General features: G+C 38.2%; 1 protein-coding gene across 1 annotated transcript; it reads right to left on the reverse strand.

Annotated features, from left to right (window-relative positions):
- Positions 1-3,662: 3,662 nt before the first annotated feature.
- On the reverse strand, positions 3,663-10,295 carry gje1.L (gap junction protein epsilon 1 L homeolog). Its single transcript, XM_018262241.2, has 3 exons — positions 10,248-10,295; positions 5,658-5,840; positions 3,663-4,351 (listed from the first exon to the last, which is right to left on the reverse strand). Exons 1-3 carry the CDS (start codon positions 10,293-10,295, stop codon positions 3,956-3,958), a joined length of 627 nt encoding a protein of 208 aa, XP_018117730.1. The 3' UTR covers positions 3,663-3,955.
- Positions 10,296-19,762: the final 9,467 nt, after the last annotated feature.

Raw genomic sequence — 19,762 nt, forward strand, 5'->3', positions numbered from 1 at the left:
TTTTTGAGTACTTACAATATTACCTTGCTAGAATCAATAATAATTAATTCTTAGCAATTACTGTAGTTAAGGTTCACAGTTCAAAAGTTAACAGAACCAGCTGCCAACTACAACCAGAAGTAAGTGAACTGTACAGAAACATACTGTTAAAGGAGAAGGAAAGGCATCCTGCACTTGGGGGTGCCATATGTTAGGCACCCACAAGTGATTGCATTGACTTACCTGGAACCCTGGGCCAGTGCTCCTATCAGCAGAAAACTGCACCGGCCGGGGGTTATACCAGTGAGCATCACTGAACAATTCTCTTCCGTCTTCTGCTTTCTTCCTGCGGTTGCACATGCGCAGTAGAACGAAAAGCCGAACTTTAACTAAAAAGTAAGCTATTTAGTTCAACTGCGCATGTGTTTGCCCCGGGAAATTTGATGCAAGAAGAAGAGGATCACTCCATGGTGCTCACTGGCACAGGAAAAGTTAAGCGATTGGGGGTGTGGCATTGCAGGAGACACCTCTGGCCGTCTCCTGCTTTAGAAATGGCCCTGTGGAGCTCTGTGTGTGGGCAGTGCTGAGGGGCTGTGGTCTACTGGTCACCAGCTCAAGGTCTACTGGTAAATGATGGTCTACCTTTTAGGCATCTCTGTCCTAAAACCTTTGCTCTTAAAAAAAACATTTTGAAAATGTGAAAAACAAAATAAATTGATTCTAACAAAACTAGACATTTAGAGGTAAAAATGTTTCCCTTTTTATGCATGTCCTAATAACTCTTTGTTTTTGTTGTTATCCTATACTCAAACTATCCTGGATTTACCTAGCTATGAGTTAGTAGGGATTGGCCATTTCCTGTATATGATTCCTAATCAAATGTCAAATTTAGAGTTTGAGTTTGAAAATAAAGTCAATAGACTGTATACTCTACTAATAATCAAATTATATGTTGCCACAATCACTTATTGCACCAACTGTTCTGTACTGCACCACTGTCAGGTAGGGGGTTATTTATCAAAATCCAAATTTTTCTGATTATTTAATTTAAAAAAGTCCACCCAAAGTAAAACCCATGATTTGACCTTATTTATTATTAAAAAAACTCGATTTAATCAGATCGTGGCAAAACTCAATAAAATTGAGTAAAAAACCTGAATTGTACCATTTTTTTAGGTTTTTTTTTACCCAAATTGCTTGATTTTTTATTGGCTTTTTCCCAAAAAGCCCAGATTTTTCGGATTTTTGCCCGTAAAGCCCGAAATAGTCAGATTTTTGGGCTAATTCCAGCGCAGACCATAGAAACTTCCAAATAGTATAGGGACCTCTCCCATACAACCCTGGCAGGTCCAAGATAGCGGATTTTTAGATTCTTTTAGATTTTTAGACTTTTTGCAGCCTCGTGATATAATAAATCTCAAAAAAAGGCGTTATTTTTCACAAAAAATTCAGGTTTTATAGCAAAAAAACAAACATTTTTAGCATTCAAACTTAAATAAATAACCCCCTTATCTTTGAAAAAAACATTAGAGTACAGTATTTATTACAAGATTTGCACAGTCTTATTTAGCCAATCATATATTACTAGCAAAAACTGGATTTAATTTAGAAAAAAATAAGGAATTTTAGTAACTGCCGCTTGATTTGTGATATATTTTTATTACATTGCTGGGTCAAAACTGCATATCTTTCTATTCAGACTTTTATTGCTTATCACATGTGGTTGTGGATTGAGCTATAGTGATTATTGTACTGCCTTTTCTTTACAGTTCCAAGAATTCAAATCAGTTCATTGAATTCCTAAATTCTAAAGTCATTGACATATGTAAGTATACATTTACTGGAACAAGAATCATTGAAATATAGCATTTTATGTGGCAGACATTAGACAAGTAAAATGCTTCTTCTCACTGCAAGAAATATTTGTATTGAGGCTATATCAGAAACTATATCAGATACTATATTTTCATCCACTTAATAGTATATTATCAATTCAATTTGGAAACTTTTCTCTACTACCTTTCATATAATCTCAAAACTTGTATTTTTATATAAGATCTACCTAAATATATACATAATAAAGCACAACTAATCTTAATTTTTCTTTTGTAAAAAAAATTATCAAGCTACTTGATATGAATACAGCTGCATAATGTTAATACATAAAAGCAGTGTTGGATCACTTTTCAGAACAGAGCTTGGCTTCATATGAAGAATTAATCAAGCAGAGGTCCTAGTTGCACATAAACTGCAGACTTTTTTTTACACCTGAGAGCTGATTTATTTGCAGATAAAGGGGATGTTTACCTTTACATAAGTTGTATTAGTTAAATTATGAGCACCAGTTGAAACACTTGCAATATACACCCATATTCACAAAACGGCAAAAATTAGCAAAATGCATTCAAGTCAATGGGCGTTGTTATATGGTGATGTGCAACTTTTTTCCATGTGACTTATTCAGCGCACAATTGGAGTCTATAGGCTGTGAAACCTGGTGGTTCCAGGTGCTTTTGCACATGTTCCAGATCACATGATGTTACATCACTATTTGTTTTATATTGTTAATCATGCATGTAACAACAGTGACCCTAAGAAGCTGCAACCAATAAGGCCAAAGAGGGGGACTCTGATGCAGCACACAAACATGTGACCCGTTCTACAGAAGAAGTGTAGCTCCGCCCTCTTTTCAATGTCTGAGCTACTGCACTGAAAACTAAAGGTGGCCATACACGGAGAGATACGCTCGTTTGGCGATGTCAACAAACGAGCGGATCTCTATCCAATATGCCCACCTTCGGGCAATATCGGGCTGATCCAATCGTGGGCCCTAGGGCCCAACGATCGGATCCTAATGAATGTGAACGAGTGGTCGGATCGCGGGACCGCATCAACGAACAGATGCGGCCGTGATCCGACGGGATTTTTAGTCCCATCCGATCGAGATCTGGCCAACTTTCGACCAGATCTCGATCGGGGAAGCCTGTCGGGGGGGCCCCATACACGGCCCAATAAGCTGCCGACTCGGTCTGTCGGCAGCTTTTATCGGCCCGTGTATGGCCACCTTAAGTATATGAAAGCAATAAATGCTAATCTCTTATACCTTATACAGCTGATTACATGAAACAGAAAAGCATAGGGCACAATTAGCTGGCAATATACTATGTTTCTACTAGTAGGTGACCATCCCTTTTAAAAAAAAATTCTCAGTGGAATTGTAGTCGTTACTCCACATGGGCAAGACTATACTAAATAGCAATGTCTCTGAAGGGGTGGACATTTAGTAAACAATCTACACTCAGCAAGGGCAAAACTAATCTTAAAGGAGAAGGAAAGCTAGCAAAGCAGTTTATTGTCAATAGATTAACCACAATAGTGCAAGCTATAATGCTATTTATTCAGTAGAATGCTTTACCATACTGGAGTAAACAGCTCTAGAAGCTCTCTCGGTGTGTTTAGGATAGCAGCTGCCATATTAGCTTCTGTGACATCACTTCCTGCCTGAGTTTCCCTACTCACTCATAGCTCTGGGCTCAGATTACAGCAGGGGAGGGAGAGGAGCAAACATGGCATGCTCAAGCCCTGCTCTGAAGGTTTATGCTGAAAACAGGAAGTGTGATACAGAAGCCCATGTGTACACAATAGAAGGAAAGAAATGTGGTTTCTTTTGACAGAGGACTCGGAGCAGCATTACTATGAGGGTTTACTGGTGTATTTATATAGACCTTTCTGATAAAACTTACTTGATTTAAGAAATAAGATACAAATAAATACTTACTTATGGTCAGTATTGTTGACTACTGTTGGTGGGAGAAAGGAATTTAAGGAATAATATTCCTACACTTAAACCTTTTGATAATTCTGCCACTGTTACACAAACATTATATTAGATACTTTTCTACCATGAATTTAGAACTATGTTGCAAACAAGTCTTTTTCACATTGCAGGGTTATTAACTTAAACTTAATCAATGGGTCACTGATTGTTTAGGAAGCCTAATCGTTTGTACAGAATCTCAAATATTTCAGCAACACACAGTATAATTGTAATGACTGTAAAGGTATACATAGCAATGAGAAATATCGTTTTTTCAAAGTGTTCTGGTACCATGCACCTGGTGAGATCATATTTCTTATCAAGACTTCCTGCATCACACGTAAAGATTGGATTCACTTGAAAACCAAAAAGATGACTCTGCAGCCAAAATGCTACTACCTCCAGGATAATCCTTAGCAGCACAGAGATAATGTAAGAAACAGTATAGACAGGCTTCTGGAGAATGTCTTCTTGATCAATACTCTTACAGGCTGCATAGAGATGGAATACAGCTCCTGGGACCAATACTGTCACTAGTTGTAGGGCCCAAAATACCTATAAAGACAAAGGGCATTTGTACTGTTACATGTTGACACACTTTTTCACAGCTATTCTTGCTTTAGAACTCAAACTTAGATTTTGGAGGGATCATTAAGACATGCCTGAATAAGCACGCAGTATTATTAAAGGGTTTGCGAACCCTCAAAATAAAATTATAATTCTTATCGCCTTTTCAATATGCATTATTCAAAGCTCTCCAATGATTTTAAAGTTATTTGTAAAATTGTTACACACAGATGTTTTAATTACATCTTATTTTGGCACAATCAAAAGCTTCTAAAATAATGATCCTGCAGGGTCACAGTAATCTGATCATGTGGAAGAAGACAGAAGAATTTGACGAAAGGCTCGGTCTTACTGAGATCTGTCATATAACAAAGACTTCAGGCATGATCCTTATAAGGATGTGCTGGTATATCCCACAGGGTCCTTCAGGATAATGGGAAAAAACATGGCGGGCCCAGAGGTCACCTCCAAACCAGGCCTACTCCCCCTGCTGGGAACTATGAGTATCATCGCACCCCAGTCCTGATCGCTACTGCAAGAGGTAAGCCAATGGGCGGGGTGACATTTGTAGTAGATGGATTTCACGACAGTAGTGGGGAGCCCCAGGAGGTGGGCCATGGACATTACAGTCCAACACTGCACAAAGTTCCATTCAAACCCTTGTGGCATGTGCTCCTAAGTACAGATTTTTTTAACATTGAAAAGTGTCATGTGACAGGATTTTCCCTAACTTCTTGCAGCTAAACTGTCTGCAGTTGTTTTGGGGCATCTCACAGACATCCTACTCAATACATCAGCCATAGAGAAGAACAAGCACTAAATGACTTCTGGTCCTTCTTGGGCACTGTAAGATGACGGAGGCCTACATATTTAGGAGGCAGTGTCCCAAAAATGTAGTGCTTTCAAAAACAATGTGCCACCCCCATGATATTATTTCATAGGTATGGCACTGTTGAGTATCCTTTTAATTATATTAATAAACAGTTCTGACATCTAGGTTAAGCCTATTTTGTTTATGGCTTAATTCTTTTAAAGCAAAAAAAATTATATGGAAACGCATTTACTTTTATTAATTTAATTTACACTCAATTTGTTCTACACTCAAATGTGCTACGTATGCAACTTATGTATGGATAATGTGACATTGGATTACTGCATTATCTCTCTCTCTCTCTACCCCCCCTTCTCTCTTTCTGTATGACTTCCCCTGTTTTTAAATAAAAAAAACAATAAAAAGGACACTTGTTAAAAAAACAAACTTTGTAAAATAGTGGGGAAAAAAAGTGTGCCTTACCTGAGGAGTTATCGGTCGAAATTGATTGTAACAAAACAGATTCACATCCCTCTTGTCGGGTTCACAGCTAAAATGTAAAGCTTCATTTCCATATACAGCAAAGCCCAATACACCAAGAAAGAACATTCGCACTGAACCAAAGAAGAGAGTATGGAACTGACCAATCACTGTTGGAGGCCTGAGCTGAAAAGTAACACAAATATTTAAGGAAAAAAAACATTGTGAGCAATTTGGTTCATGCTTAAACATATTTAATATTTAGCATTAACCATATTTAATACATGAAAACAAATGTAGCAGATTTTTTGCAAATATCAGATTATAATATCTGCACACCATTATCATAAATCACTGCAGAATATTTATTTGCAACATTTTCTTTTTTCTAAATCACATTGTTAGCAAGGATTACTTTTCTGAGAAGTCTTCACATAAATAAAAAAACAAGTAGAGTAACCAGATTTAGAAGGAAAGCTGTATGCAATGCCACAGTTACATGCTATACAATAGTTGTACATTTAATCTTTTTTCTATTTGCTTCTGGTGATAAATCAGCTCAATACCATTTCTAGGTAGGTTGTCCCTGTTGTTAAAGGCAGAATTTGTGCTCATGAAAATACAGCATATGTTAAATTGTACCAGTGCATCTAAAACCATTCAAATAATGTAGAGAGCGCATGCATGGTCACCGTGATCTATTAATACTCACACATCCTTCATAGAAGTTCTTGATATAATTTAAAGACATCTTTCTTTTAAGATGTTATATTGATATGATTCCGCAGTAATTCATGCCCCTTTGCTGTCACCAGACCCAGTCCGGCCTTGTGTTCTCATGACCCTGCCTGTAGAAAACTCTTGTCACTGCACATTTCTCTTTTTTTTAACTCAGAGGCCCCAATCAGTTTACTCTCTTTAGACAAAAAAAGGAAAACAAAGCATAGTACATGGAGTCAGCTCAATTAGCCACAACAATCTCAGTCAGCAGAAAGACCAACACAATTGATGGGTCACAGTAGAGGATTGATGGATACTTTTAAAGCGCAATACTTAATCACTCCCTGCCTTCGCCATATTTGTAATGTTCTTGGAAATTATTTTGTATAAATACTGTGTTTGTAGTTTTCTGTACTTCTGTATTTTTTTGCACCTATCCAGAATATATATGGGATATTTACCATTTACTCTCAAGAAATGCATAATTGTAATAAAAACACCTTGTATGCATCTTTAACATTGAATTCAATTATACAGGTATGGGATCTTTTATCTGGAAACCTGTAATCCAGAAAGCTCTGAATTAAAGGAAAGCCATCTCCCTTAGACTTTATTTTAATCAAATAATTCAAATTTTTAATAATGATTTCCTTTTACTCTGTAATAACAAAACTGTGCCTTTTACTTGATGCCGGGTAAGATATAATTAATCTTTATTGAAGGCAAAACAATCTTACCAGATTTCATTGTTTAAATACATTTTTAGTTGACTTCTGGGATGGAGATCCAAATTACAGGAAATGATCCAAAAGTACCTAGGATTCTGGATAGCATGTCCCATATGAATTGTAATATGAATATGGAGTGATTATTATAATAATTTCCTAAGCACTGGACCTCAGTGGACTGGACTCCAGTTGTTGTGGAAGTGATATCTGCAAGTCTCCCACGGCAGCTAGGGAGATTATATTTACAGAAAAAGTATTAATTTCTTACATAGGCACCCAAGGGCCACCCCTTTAAAGTTGCCATCCTAGGCACAGGCCCACAGGGGGCCTATATATATCTACTGTAAATTGCCTTGTTTTTCTTTAAAACTACATTATGGTTTTAGGTGAAAATCTGGCACTGTATAAACTGTTACCTGAATCTGGCCCATTGTGAATCCAAACACTTTACTAGAGGCAATTGGAAAAATTACATGGGAAGCCACTGAATAAATCAGGAAGGTTTTATTTAAACATTTCTTTAGGATTATATTTTTAAATTAATTTATTTGTCAGTAGAAACAGTGAATACTATATACAGGTAACAGAACAGGCAGAGAATACATGCACCAACATATCATGCTAGTTTTGCTTACTTGGCCTTTTACCGCTCAGCCACTTGAGTGGGGGAAACAAAGAAAGGATATGTATTGTCAGCCTTTTCTATATAAACAAAGAAGGGGCAATTGTACATTTAAGCATGTTCTTTTTCTTTTCTTAGTGAACCAGATTAAAAGAAATGTCCACCCAAAAAATAATTTCTGCCTAATAAAAGAAAATGTAATTCTAAGCAATTCTAATGCCATATACATTCATTACACATTTTCTATGGTTTTTAAGTTATTTTTATATGTCAGTGTCTGTCCATTTCCAGTCTCTGCACTGGTGGCTCCGACTGTTGATACAATTTAAGACAATGCAGCTGATTAACAGACCTGTCTTTGCTGGGCTAGACTTTTGCAACATTGTTTAAAAAGTAACAACCAGGAGTTAAGCAAATGCTGCTTTCCATACCAATTGTTTTTGCAACTAACTTTAAAAGCACAGAAAATTTTTAATAAATGTATATTGGAAAGTTTCATAGAACTATATTTTCTTTTGTGAGGCAAAATTTTATTTTGGGGTTGACTTGCCCGTTAAGTGAATGGCTTTCCCCATAAATAACATAACATATTTTATAAACTCCAATTGCAATTTTGTAAGGAGATGTTTTAATCTAAATGTGGCATAAGACAAAATAATTCTGTTTGCGAGCTAAGAGAAAGTGAAAAATGGATAAATGTATGTATAAAGGAAATATAAAAGGTCCTTTACGCTATAGGGACAAAATACAGACCATACAAATCACTTCTGCAAATCTGCATGGCAATTATTTGCCTTTCATCCAAGGTTAGACAGGCCCTGTTCTGGTTAATATAATAATATACAGTATAAGTATATAACATAATGACAATCATTTGAAGAGGTCGCACTTACAGGTCTTAACGTGAAAATAAAAAATGTTTATTATAAAGGATGTCTAATGTTTCAACTGCAACGACAGCCTTAATCATATAATAATTTAATAAGATAAATAATAAGATATATATTTCAATTGTCATTATTTTAATCAATTCAGTTTTACAGCATAACTAATAAAGACCACATATCAATTAAGGTTGCCAAACAAGCAGCTATTTGTCTAGTTTGGGCTTTCGCACATGTGCGCTGAAGCACGTAAGTGCGTGCGCAAGAACGGTTGGGGAGGGGGTGATGTAGCCGGGTGAGTTGCCTAGAGTACCCTGCCAGTTTGGCCCGGCACTGCCTGTTACACTCAAGAAAAGGCTTGCATTGTTCTAGTCCTTGTATTTTTACTGTAAAATTCAATATCAATTGGAGAAGCCCAGTACCTGGGCAAATAAGCTACCAACTTGTTTGTAGCCAATAACAGCCCAGATTGGGCCTTGAGAAAGAAATTTCAAGAGAAAATAAAAAAATTTTTTTGGGATAAGCGTATCATTTTAAAATCAATTATTTACTTCACTCTGCACATTTACTCTTCTTTCATGGCCCTTTCCTCACAAACTGGACAAAAAGCTACACTCCACAGACGCACTACATTTAGGGGCATATTTATCAAGGGTCAAATTTCAAATTGAAAAAAGTTCAGAATTCGAATTCAAAATAACTGAAATTAAGTCAAAAATTTTTTTGGGTGGAATAGATCAGTTTTTGATCTAATAGGTCCGTATTCGGCCAAATTTGAATCGTTTGAATCAAAGGAATACCGCTTTCGATTATAAGTTTTTCTCAGAAAAAAACTTAGAAAGATTTTTCAAAGTTCACCAATTGACAAATAGGTTCTAGAAGGTACCCCATAAGCTAAAACAGCAATTCGGCAGGTTTTAGATGGCGAATGGTTGAAGTCGAATTTTTAAAGAGACAGTACAATTTTTTTAAAATTCAAATCAACTTGGGACTATTCCCTAGAAGAAGTACACAGAAATTAGCTCGAAATTTGAAAATTCACCTCGACCTTTGATAAATCTGCCCGTTAACATGTTACCCACAACCACCATTACAGAGACAGAGGTGGCACAGGTCATACAAGGTACATCAGTCAGGAGATTAGCAGAAATGTATACATGCAATAAACTTTGAGACCTTAGGAACCTCTTTAAGATATTAGTGCAATTCTTACTGAAGGGAATTTTTGGATTGTGCGAATCTTTGATTTAGACGATTTTCGCCCGTGTGTGGAGTGTCCCGACATTTTTGGTGAGATGGCGATTGGACGTTCAGTCAATCAGACAGGTCAGCTGCCGATAATATCTCTGCATGTATTTCCGATCTGATGATATCAGATTGTGACCAGTTTTTGTTGGACATAACTATTCAGTGCCGGTTGCAGGGACCCAGGGCTGCAGTAGCTTCAGATACCTGCGTGAAGGCACTTTATGGGATTGGGTGCCCGCCTGCCTGTCGTGTACTTGGTGCTGAGCAGAGAGTCTGCAGAATCCCTTGATTGTGAATGGTAGAAAGCAGCTTGGGCAGGTATTTTGTGGGCTGTGGAGAAAGATGGTGGGAGAACTAGGATTGGGGTGGGTGTATTGGACTGGTCTCTTACGTTTCTCTGTTTCTCATTGTCCTTGTTGTAATCCGATTGTTTGGCCATAGGGCCAAACGTTCAGATTACCCCCTATATAGCCCTCTGCTAGTGGCATATCGGGGAAAGATCCGCCCGTTTGGCAACGTCGCCAAACGAGAGGATCTTAAAGTGTATGGCCAGCATAAGGGCCCATTTATTAAACCTCATTCTGGTTGAGATTTTTAGAGGGAAAAACAATATTTTTGTGGGGAAAAAATGGAATTCAAAACTTCTCCATCTCAAAACCTGTCAAGGTCATGCAGAAGTCAATGGCAGATGTCCCTTTTTTTCTTGACATTGTGATCTGCGCTGGATAGTACGGAAAAAAAAATCCAGTTTTCAGAGTGATTGATCTAATTAACACTTGGTTTTGTCATGACGTTTTGTCGCTCCAAATTTTTTTAGAAAAATTATTGATAAATGAGTTAAGCCTGTTTGACATCAGAGTTAGGAATGCTTTTGGATGGGTCGAAAGGGATAGAATGTTTGAAAACATTACAAATTTCAATACTATGAGTTAGTGCAAGCATGGTTTTATGTGCAATAGATCTTGCCAGACTAATTCAAATGCCATTTATGAGAAGTTGAGCAGAAACCCAGACTCTGGGATGGCAGTGTATTTGATCTACATAAATTGTGCTAAAGCAGTATAATGCAGAATGATACTGATAAAATTAAGGAATATTAGCCTGCAACATAATATTTGTAATTGGACTGAGAACTGGCTGAAGGAATGGTGGTTAATGGAACATTTTGTAATTGCACAAGAGGACCTGACCTTGTCCCTTTACTTTTTAACATGTTTTTATAGGGGTGGTTCACCTTTAAGTTAACTTTTAGTATGTTATGGAATTTTCAACTGACCTTTTATTTTATTTTTATTTTTTTACAGTTTTTGAAGGATTTTCCCCAATGGGGGTCATCATACATTAGTACATACATGAGTACATCATACTAAAAGTTAATTTAAAGGTGAATAATCCCTTTAATGACCTTGAGGTAGGGACAAGTACTGTCTAAATTTTTAGTGATGATACTAAATTGTTCCCTGTAGGATGCTGGCACTTTGCAGAGGGATTTGCGTAGAAAACTGGCATATGAGGTTCAATGTTGGTAAATGCAAGGTTATCCACTTTGTATAAATAATGTCAATGTTAGAAATACACTTTGTTGAAGGATTTGTGGATTTTTGTGGATAATAAGTTGTGTAACACTAGGCATTGTTACTCAGTGGCTACTAAAGCAAATTTATTACTGTCTTGCATAAAAAGGGCATTAACTTGAATGATAAAAACATAATTTTGTCCCTATTTAGATCCCTACCAAGGTTTACCTTGCGTATGGGGTGCAGTTTTGGGCTCCAATCCTTAAGAATGATATTAATGAGCTGGAGACAGGTCTGGACTGAGAATTAAAATAGGCCCTGGCATTTCAGGTACACAGAGGCCCAATCAGCCCATATAGAGGCCCAAACAGCCCCCACCAGCCCACTAAATACTGACTTTCTATGGCACCTTATAGCAGCCCCTCTGGCATTTGCCAGAACCCACAGATTGTCAGTCCGGGCCTGGCTGGAGAGAGCACAGAGGTGTGCAAGTAGACTTGTAAAAGGAATAGAAGAAATAAAATAAGAGGAAAAACTGTCAAGCTTGGAGTTGTTTTCTCTCAGGGAAATTTGAAGGGAAATTATTAGTCTTTACAGGCACATTAGATGACAACAGACAGGTAGCAAGGGATCTTTTCTTCCTTGGAAAGGATCAAAGAACCAGAGGTCAACCTTTTAGACTTGAGAAAATTAACTTTAATTTGGTCTGGTGCAGGTGAAATGTCCTGACAGTTGAATGGCAGATTCTATCAATGCCATGTGGCTTGGTTGATTTCTTGAACAATCAAAGTATCCAAGGCTATTGGGATCTTAAGATCTACAGTATTTTTCAGCAGAAATGCCAATATGCCAAGTAAACTCCATATTATTGAATTCCTTGGGATCCGCAGGTTTGGAAATATACTTTGCTGAAATACACTGCGTATTTTCAATATGGCGGGCAAACTCTCACAAGATGGATTGCTCATATACATATTTACGGCATTGTATGCTGGTGATGGAATTAAGTTGCATATTGACAATCAGTCAGGCTACATTTTGCATCTAAATTGCTTTTCCGCTTTGCTTTTTTTCAAAAAAGTTTACTACAATTCTTCAGATGGGAATTGTAGGAAAAGAGAAAAAACAGAAATGCATGTTGGGAAAAGAAACCTACATGATGAAAAACTCATATCATCATGAGCGTGTGATTTCATAAAAACGCACCATAAAAACAACCCCATGTGACCTCACCCTAAATGGCACTCAGGGTTGAGGAGGAAAGAGAGAAGGGTGGTTTTATGTGCCTTTTCTCTCTGTACAAATTTTAACATTTTGAATCTTAAAAATGCTTACACTTAAAAAAGCTTGTTTACAAGATTTTTAATTATGTTGTTACAAATTCAAAAAGAGGTGGAAAGGATAAAAATAAAAAAAAGTAAAAAAACAACAATGATGGTTTACCCCAACAGAGTTTAGTAAAACACATATCAGAACATCTGAACCATTAAATTTGGCCACACAAATAGATTTTTCATACAACTGGATTAGTGATGTGCGGGTCAATAAAAACTCGACCCAAACCCTCACCCACTAGACCTGCGCCCGCCCACACCTGACTTCTATTTATAGACCCGCGCCCGCTGCTGATATCACTAAAGGCAGAGTAGTCACACCTATAAAACCGGAAGTTGGAAGTTTAAGGCTGCAAACAGCACATTGATGTCGACCTGAACCTGCCCACACATCACTAAACTGAATACATTTCTGACCAAATGTTATCATAACAGGTGCATTTGTGGGCCAATAATATAACATTTCTGGATAAGCCGCTAATGCAATTGCAAAAATCTGCAAAAAAAAAAAAATATGGCTCAGCTAATGGCCACTCATGTATAATCATAGGCTCAAAATAGCATGGCCCAATCCTCCTATGTGATCCATTTGTGGTACTTTTTCACTAGGGGGTAAATGAATGATATATCCTCTATTCAAGGCATATGGAAGTTATAGGGAAAAACTATCATAGTTTAGACACAGTTTAGAGACAAAGACAATTGTAGACAGCAGTGTAATTTCTGCATTTACTCACCAACCTCAATCCTGGTGGAGTATTGTTTGGGCGACCCATTCAATTCACCTTTTGGTTCTGTTTCATCCATGCATTTTATTTTTATTCCAAGGCAGGCCTGATGTAACCAGAGAAAGACATTCGCTAATTATAACATTTGTTATATAAAACATAGTGCAAAAAGAATGAACATGCTTAAATATAGAAAATTAAGTGAAAACATTTCAAATATACTGTATATATTTCTGTAACAATGTCTGCATTTGTTTTAATAACAAAGTTCCTGGAACTTAGTAGAAAAGAATAAATGTCCTGCTCCTGTTGACATGTATTTTTAACTGTGCCTGCAGAATTCAGAATCGTGTGATCTTGAGAAGACTGAAAAAACATTTTTTTTACTTAACCGTATTTACTGGCAGTTCAACTCCTGATGAGTCTGCCATGGCATAGATAAGCTGGTCATATATAGCTGTATCGTTTTTTAGGAAGCAGGCCTTCAGAAATCAGTTTGATCAGATTATTTTGATTTTATCAGATTATTTTGCAACCCTAGTAGACTGCAATTGGTGCATGCAGATCAACAAATCAATCTGCTGATGGCCTTGCATCAATGCGAATGATTGCAAACAGAAGTATGGGGAGGGCTATTATTTGTTATAAATATAATTACCCATCTTCTTTGTACAACCAGTTAAAGTCACTTCCTTTACACAATGCCCTGTAATGGCAATCCAAATTTTAAAAATACCAGCAGCCATACCCATCACAATAGTAATGTTTTGTTTTTATTTTTTTAGAGAAAAGGCCAATAATCATACTTGATTAGACTGCGCCTGAAATGGGCCGTACACATCCCTGCAGTGGATGAGAAGGCCTGGAAGGGGATACTGGAAGTCCCCAAAACTCACTATTTCAAATAGAGCTGATTCAAATCTTACTTAACCCCTATAGACTAGCCAAAATATACCCAAGCACCCATAGACCTGCTACAAGTATGGGACCGAGGTTGGAAACTTATACCATGTCTTCTGGTAATGTACACATATACAGAACTTCTGGACTGAGGTCCTAGACTTTATACATACTGGATTCGCCCTATCAAATATCCGCTCCACGGAACAGTGCCTTTACTCATAAGCCATACCAGAGGTTGTTTTACTTACAAATGTTATACTACACAAAAAGGACATCCTATTAACATGGAAAGCCATCAGGCCACCGACACTAGAACGCTGGAAAAAATCTATTAACGATATCTTTTCTCTGCAAAAGATAGGGGTGCCCAGACAAGTATGAGGTTATATGGGGCCAGTGGCTAGAACTGCCTGAGACAGAGGTAAATCTGGACTGAGCTCTCATGTGCACTAGCGTAGGAGGTAAATGGACCAATCCTTGTCCCGGTAACAGTGAGGAATACACGTACACCCTTTCTTGGTGGGATTGTAATATTGTATTGTGCGGATACCAAAGGTGCAATTGTTGTATGTATGTCATAATGTAAGACATATGTTTTTGTACCTTTTCCAACATTTTTGTACTATGTTGTGAAATGCAAAAATAAAAACCTAAAAAAAAAATCTTCCAATACACAACTCTTAAAGAGGTTGTTCACCTTTAAAGGAATAGTTCAGGGTGAAAATAAAAACAGGGTAAATAGATAGGCTGTGCAAAATAAAAAATGTTTCTAATATAGTTAGTTAGCCAAAAATGTAATGTATAAAGGCTGGAGTGAACAGATGTCTAATAAAACAGCCAGAATCCAACTTCCTGCTTTTCAGCTCTATAACTCTGAGTTAGTCAGCGACTTGAAGGGGGGCCACATGGTACATTTCTGTTCAGTGAGTTTGTAATTGACCCTCAGCATTCAGCTCAGATTCAAAAGCAAACGTTATGACCGATGTGGCCCCCCCTCAAGTCTCTGATTGGTTACTGCCTGGTAGCCAGGGTAACCAGTCAGTGTAAACCAAGAGAGCTGAAAAGCAGGAAGTAGAGTTGTGACTGACTTGTTATACATCAAATCACTCCAGCCTTTATACATTAAATTTTTGGCTAACTAACTATATTAGAAACATGTTTTATTTTGCACAGCCTATTTATTTACCCAGTTTTTATTTTTACACTGAACAATTCCTTTAAGATGTGTTTTAGTATGATGTAGAACGTGAGACAATTTGCAATTGGTTTTCATTTTTAATTATTGAGGTTTTTGAGTTATTTAGCTTTTTATTCAGCAGCTCTCCAGTTTGCATCTTATTCAATCTGGTAACTAGGATCCAAATTACCCTAGCAACCATGCATTGATTTGAATAAGAGACTGCAATATGAATAGGAGAGGGCCTGAATAGAAGGATCAGTTATAAAAAGTAACAATAACAATACATTTGTAGCCTTACAGAGCATTTGTTTTTTTAGAAGGGAGTACGCGACGCCCATTTGAAAGCTGCAAAGAGTCAGGAAAAAAAGGCAAGTAACTAAAAAACTATAAAAAATAAAGAATGAAAACCAATTGAAAAGCTGCTTAGAATGGTCCATTCTATAACATACAAAAAGTTACCTTAAAAGTGAACCACCCCTTTAAGCCAGCGGGTCAGTTTGCCATATTGTCCTGAGAAAATGCTGTGTTACACAAAATGCTGGAACATTTTGTAACAAAATTGATGTTACCCTGAATATACAGGGGCGCTCCGCCAATGAGGCGAGCTGAGCAGCTCACCTCAGGCGGCATCGCCTGAAAGGATTCCAGGGGGGCCAAAAAGCCGCTCCTGCACCCTTAAGAGCCGAATTTCCGGTTTTGAAACCGGAAATTCGGCTGTACTATTGCGAGAGAGCACAATTGCGCTCTTCACAATAGAGTTTCTGCCTCCCCTCCCGACACGTAAGCTGAAGAGCGAGGGCGGCATTGCAGGAGCCGCCTCAGACGGCTTCTTAGACAGAATCGGCGCTGTGAATATATACTGTATATATCCCTTGTGGCCAGGGTCGGACTAGCCTGCCGGAGCACCAGGTAGAAACCCGGTGGTCCCCAGCATTGGTGGGCCCTAGGCCCTCTTATTACATTGGTGGCGCAGTGCATCCTGTGCCAGAGCCAGCCGCTGTGTGAGTACCAGTGGGCCCACTGACTCCCTGCCCACCCGCCTTGCTTGACAGCCAGCCAGTCCGCCCTTCACTCTGCACTCACAAGTGACGCAAGTCACAGTCCTGCAATAGTGGAGGGGACCCGGTCACCTGGACATGACAGCTGGCTTGCTCTTGCGGCATGTGTTGCGTCTGCACGTAGGGACGGACTGGGCCCCCCGAGGGTCACAAGCTCGTAGAACACAGTGTGCATGCACACGGCAGCAGAGAGCAGTGATGGGGGGGCCTGGGGGGGACCTGAAACTGTAGCCACGGTGGGCCTCCGTCCCCCCAGTCTGACCCTGCTTGTGGCAAACAAGAGAATTCATTACTAGTACAAAGTGGGGATATAGAGCTCTGTATGATGAGCCCTTCTGTGTTGTTCTTGTGCATTATTAAATAGTTCAGTATGTTTTGGTATTAACTGGGTGGTAGAGGGGGGCACATTAGGGGAAATTTAGGCAATTAAGGATTCAAAGTGCACCATTTTTTGCCCACAATGCACTGGCAGCAAGTTTGTGTCTCACAACCCACCGTGGCAAAAGCTGGAGTTCCTGCCAGGTTCAAGGTGGCAATAAATCCAGGGATCCCAATTGTTAATAGGTCTAGTTGTGCACTTCATCATAAGAGGCAGCATGGGGACACTGACAACTATGCAGAACTGTATATTTGGACATAAATACTAAGGATGCACAGAATCCACTATTTTGGATTCAGCCGAACCCCCCGAATCCTTCGCTTAAAATTCAACCAAATACCGAACTGAATACTATTTTGCATATGAAAATTAGGGGTGGGAAGGGGAAACATTTTTTACTTCCTTGTTTTGTGGCAAAAAGTCATGCAATTTCCCTCCTGCCCCTAATTTGCATATGCAAATTAGGTTTCTGATTCGGTTCGGCCGGGCAGAAGGATTCGGTTGTATCCGAATCCTGCTGAAAAAGGAAGAATCCTGGATTTGGTGCATCCCTAATAAATACCTTAGACTGGGCATCTGTCATACCAAAGTTTCCTACATCAGATGTGTGGACTAATAGAGCCTGCACTTCAGCTGGGGAAACAATAACTATTTTGGCCAGAATATTCTCCCAGCAAGTGCAATGCTACATGCCTTTTCTTCACACCGGCAATGACATATGGGGTAGAGGCAGGTCCAAAAGGTGGCAGGTAGTGCTGTAGTGGGGTGGAGTTGTGACATTGCAGGGGTGGAGTAGTGATGTTGCAGTTCAGAGGTGGCTGGGGGTCAAATAAATAGGAATTACTAATTTACAGACAGCTACGTTGCTGGTAAATTTGTAATACTGGCCCTGGCATAGGCTGTTATTTTACTGGCCAGAGAGGGCCCTGCCAATGCATGTTTTGTAAGATCAAGGGAGGAGTTGTTGACAATCTTACATCACACAAACGCACATAATGAGCGAGCAGGGCACTCGAGTATGGCCATCTGAACCGGGGCATCATATCACAGGTTAGGAGCATTTTCTGGCCAAAATATTATTGTTTCCCCCAGCCAGAGTGCAGGCTCTAGTAGCCCAAACCTCCAGTGGGGAAATATATTGTGCTATAATAAGTGCCTTTTAATGAACAACGTCACCATGTGCTCTCCATAGGGTATATCAGCCAATTTCAATTCATGTCTCACAGACCCTGTAAGATATGTGGAAAAATATAAAAGTATAATCCAATAATACATTGTTAAACTTTGAGAAAGTGTATTTGAAGAATTAAAATAAAGAGAAATAAAAAAAATCACCTTCTAGAGGAAGAACTTAGTTAGTCTTCATCTGCAGTAACACACCTTTGACCTTTGACCTTGATCCTTACCCCTTTTTTGTTTCTGTCTCCTCTTAATAGATTGTAAGCTCTTTAGGCAGGGACCTCATTCCAACAGTGTATTGAATCAATTAAGCACTTAAAGGGCAAGTCAACCCCAAAACAAAAATGTACCTAATACTGTATATAGGCATACTGTATATATAGGAATATATATATATATATATAGGCATATATAGACATAAGGTGCACACCATAGACAGTTGTTTCACTTGGGTGCCTGAGCTAAGAAATAACACAAGCAATGCAGAAGAACGGCACTCACAGGACTTGCTGAATCAATCTTCCAAGGGTTTATTTTGCTCAACGTTTCGATCCCCCACAGGGACCTTCGTCAGGAATCAAACAGTGCATGTGCATGTCCTAAATAAAGCCTTTTTAATTCATCAAGATTTGAGCTACTGCTTTACTTGGACATGGGCCTCACTTCCCCTTGGATTTTTGTATAAAGAAAAAATTGATGGGACCTGTTATCCAGAACGCTTGAGACTGGGGGTTTTTTTTTGGATACGGGATATTTCCGTAATTTGGATCTAAATGCCTTAAGTCTACTACAAAGTCACTTAAACATTAAATAATTATAAAGTATGTCCTTTTTTACAGAGAAAAAGGAAATCATTTTTAAAAATTACAATTATTTACTTATTATGGAGTCTATGGGAGATGGCCTTCCTGTAATTCAGAGCTTCCCGTATTTCCCGTGTTTTCAGATATAGGATATATATTTAGTATATTGTGAGTCATTCCCTACGCTAAAGCAACAGACAACACCCTATAAAAGAATTGGGGGAGCTACTAGTTTCAAATCCTGGGTTTTAAGCAACTTTTTTTTGGTTTATGTACAGTGAAATACTCAGTGCCCTATTGCTTACTTTTGATTAAATGTAGGGGGAATTCATTATAGTGTTTACCGGGGTAGTGGCAATAGTATATTGTATAGAATAATTGTAGGATTAAATAGGTTTATTTAGGCATCTTCAATGTCAATGGGCTATGGTGCCCTGATGCTAGTACAGAAGCCCAAAACAAACGTATTTAGCCAGAATATTTGACTTTCTTCTTTAATGATCAAAGGCATTTCATATCTCTGTGGCTTGTTTCAAGCTACTTAAAGGGGTTATTCACCTTTGAGTTGACTTTTAGTATGATTTAGAGAGTAATATTCCGAGACAATATGCAATTGTTTTTCATTTTTTATTATTTGTGTTTTTTGAGTTATTTAGCTTTTTATTCAGCAGCTCTCCTGTTTGCAAATTTCAGCAATCTTGTTGCTAGGGTCCAAATTACCCTAGCAACCATGAACTGATTACACTGAACAAGGAGAGGGCCTGAATAGAAAGATGAATACCATAATAATAATAATAATAATAATAATAATAATAATAATAATAA

The sequence above is a fragment of the Xenopus laevis genome, chromosome 5L, assembly GCF_017654675.1.
Source record: "Xenopus laevis strain J_2021 chromosome 5L, Xenopus_laevis_v10.1, whole genome shotgun sequence".
NCBI classification, from domain to species: Eukaryota; Metazoa; Chordata; class Amphibia; order Anura; family Pipidae; genus Xenopus; species Xenopus laevis.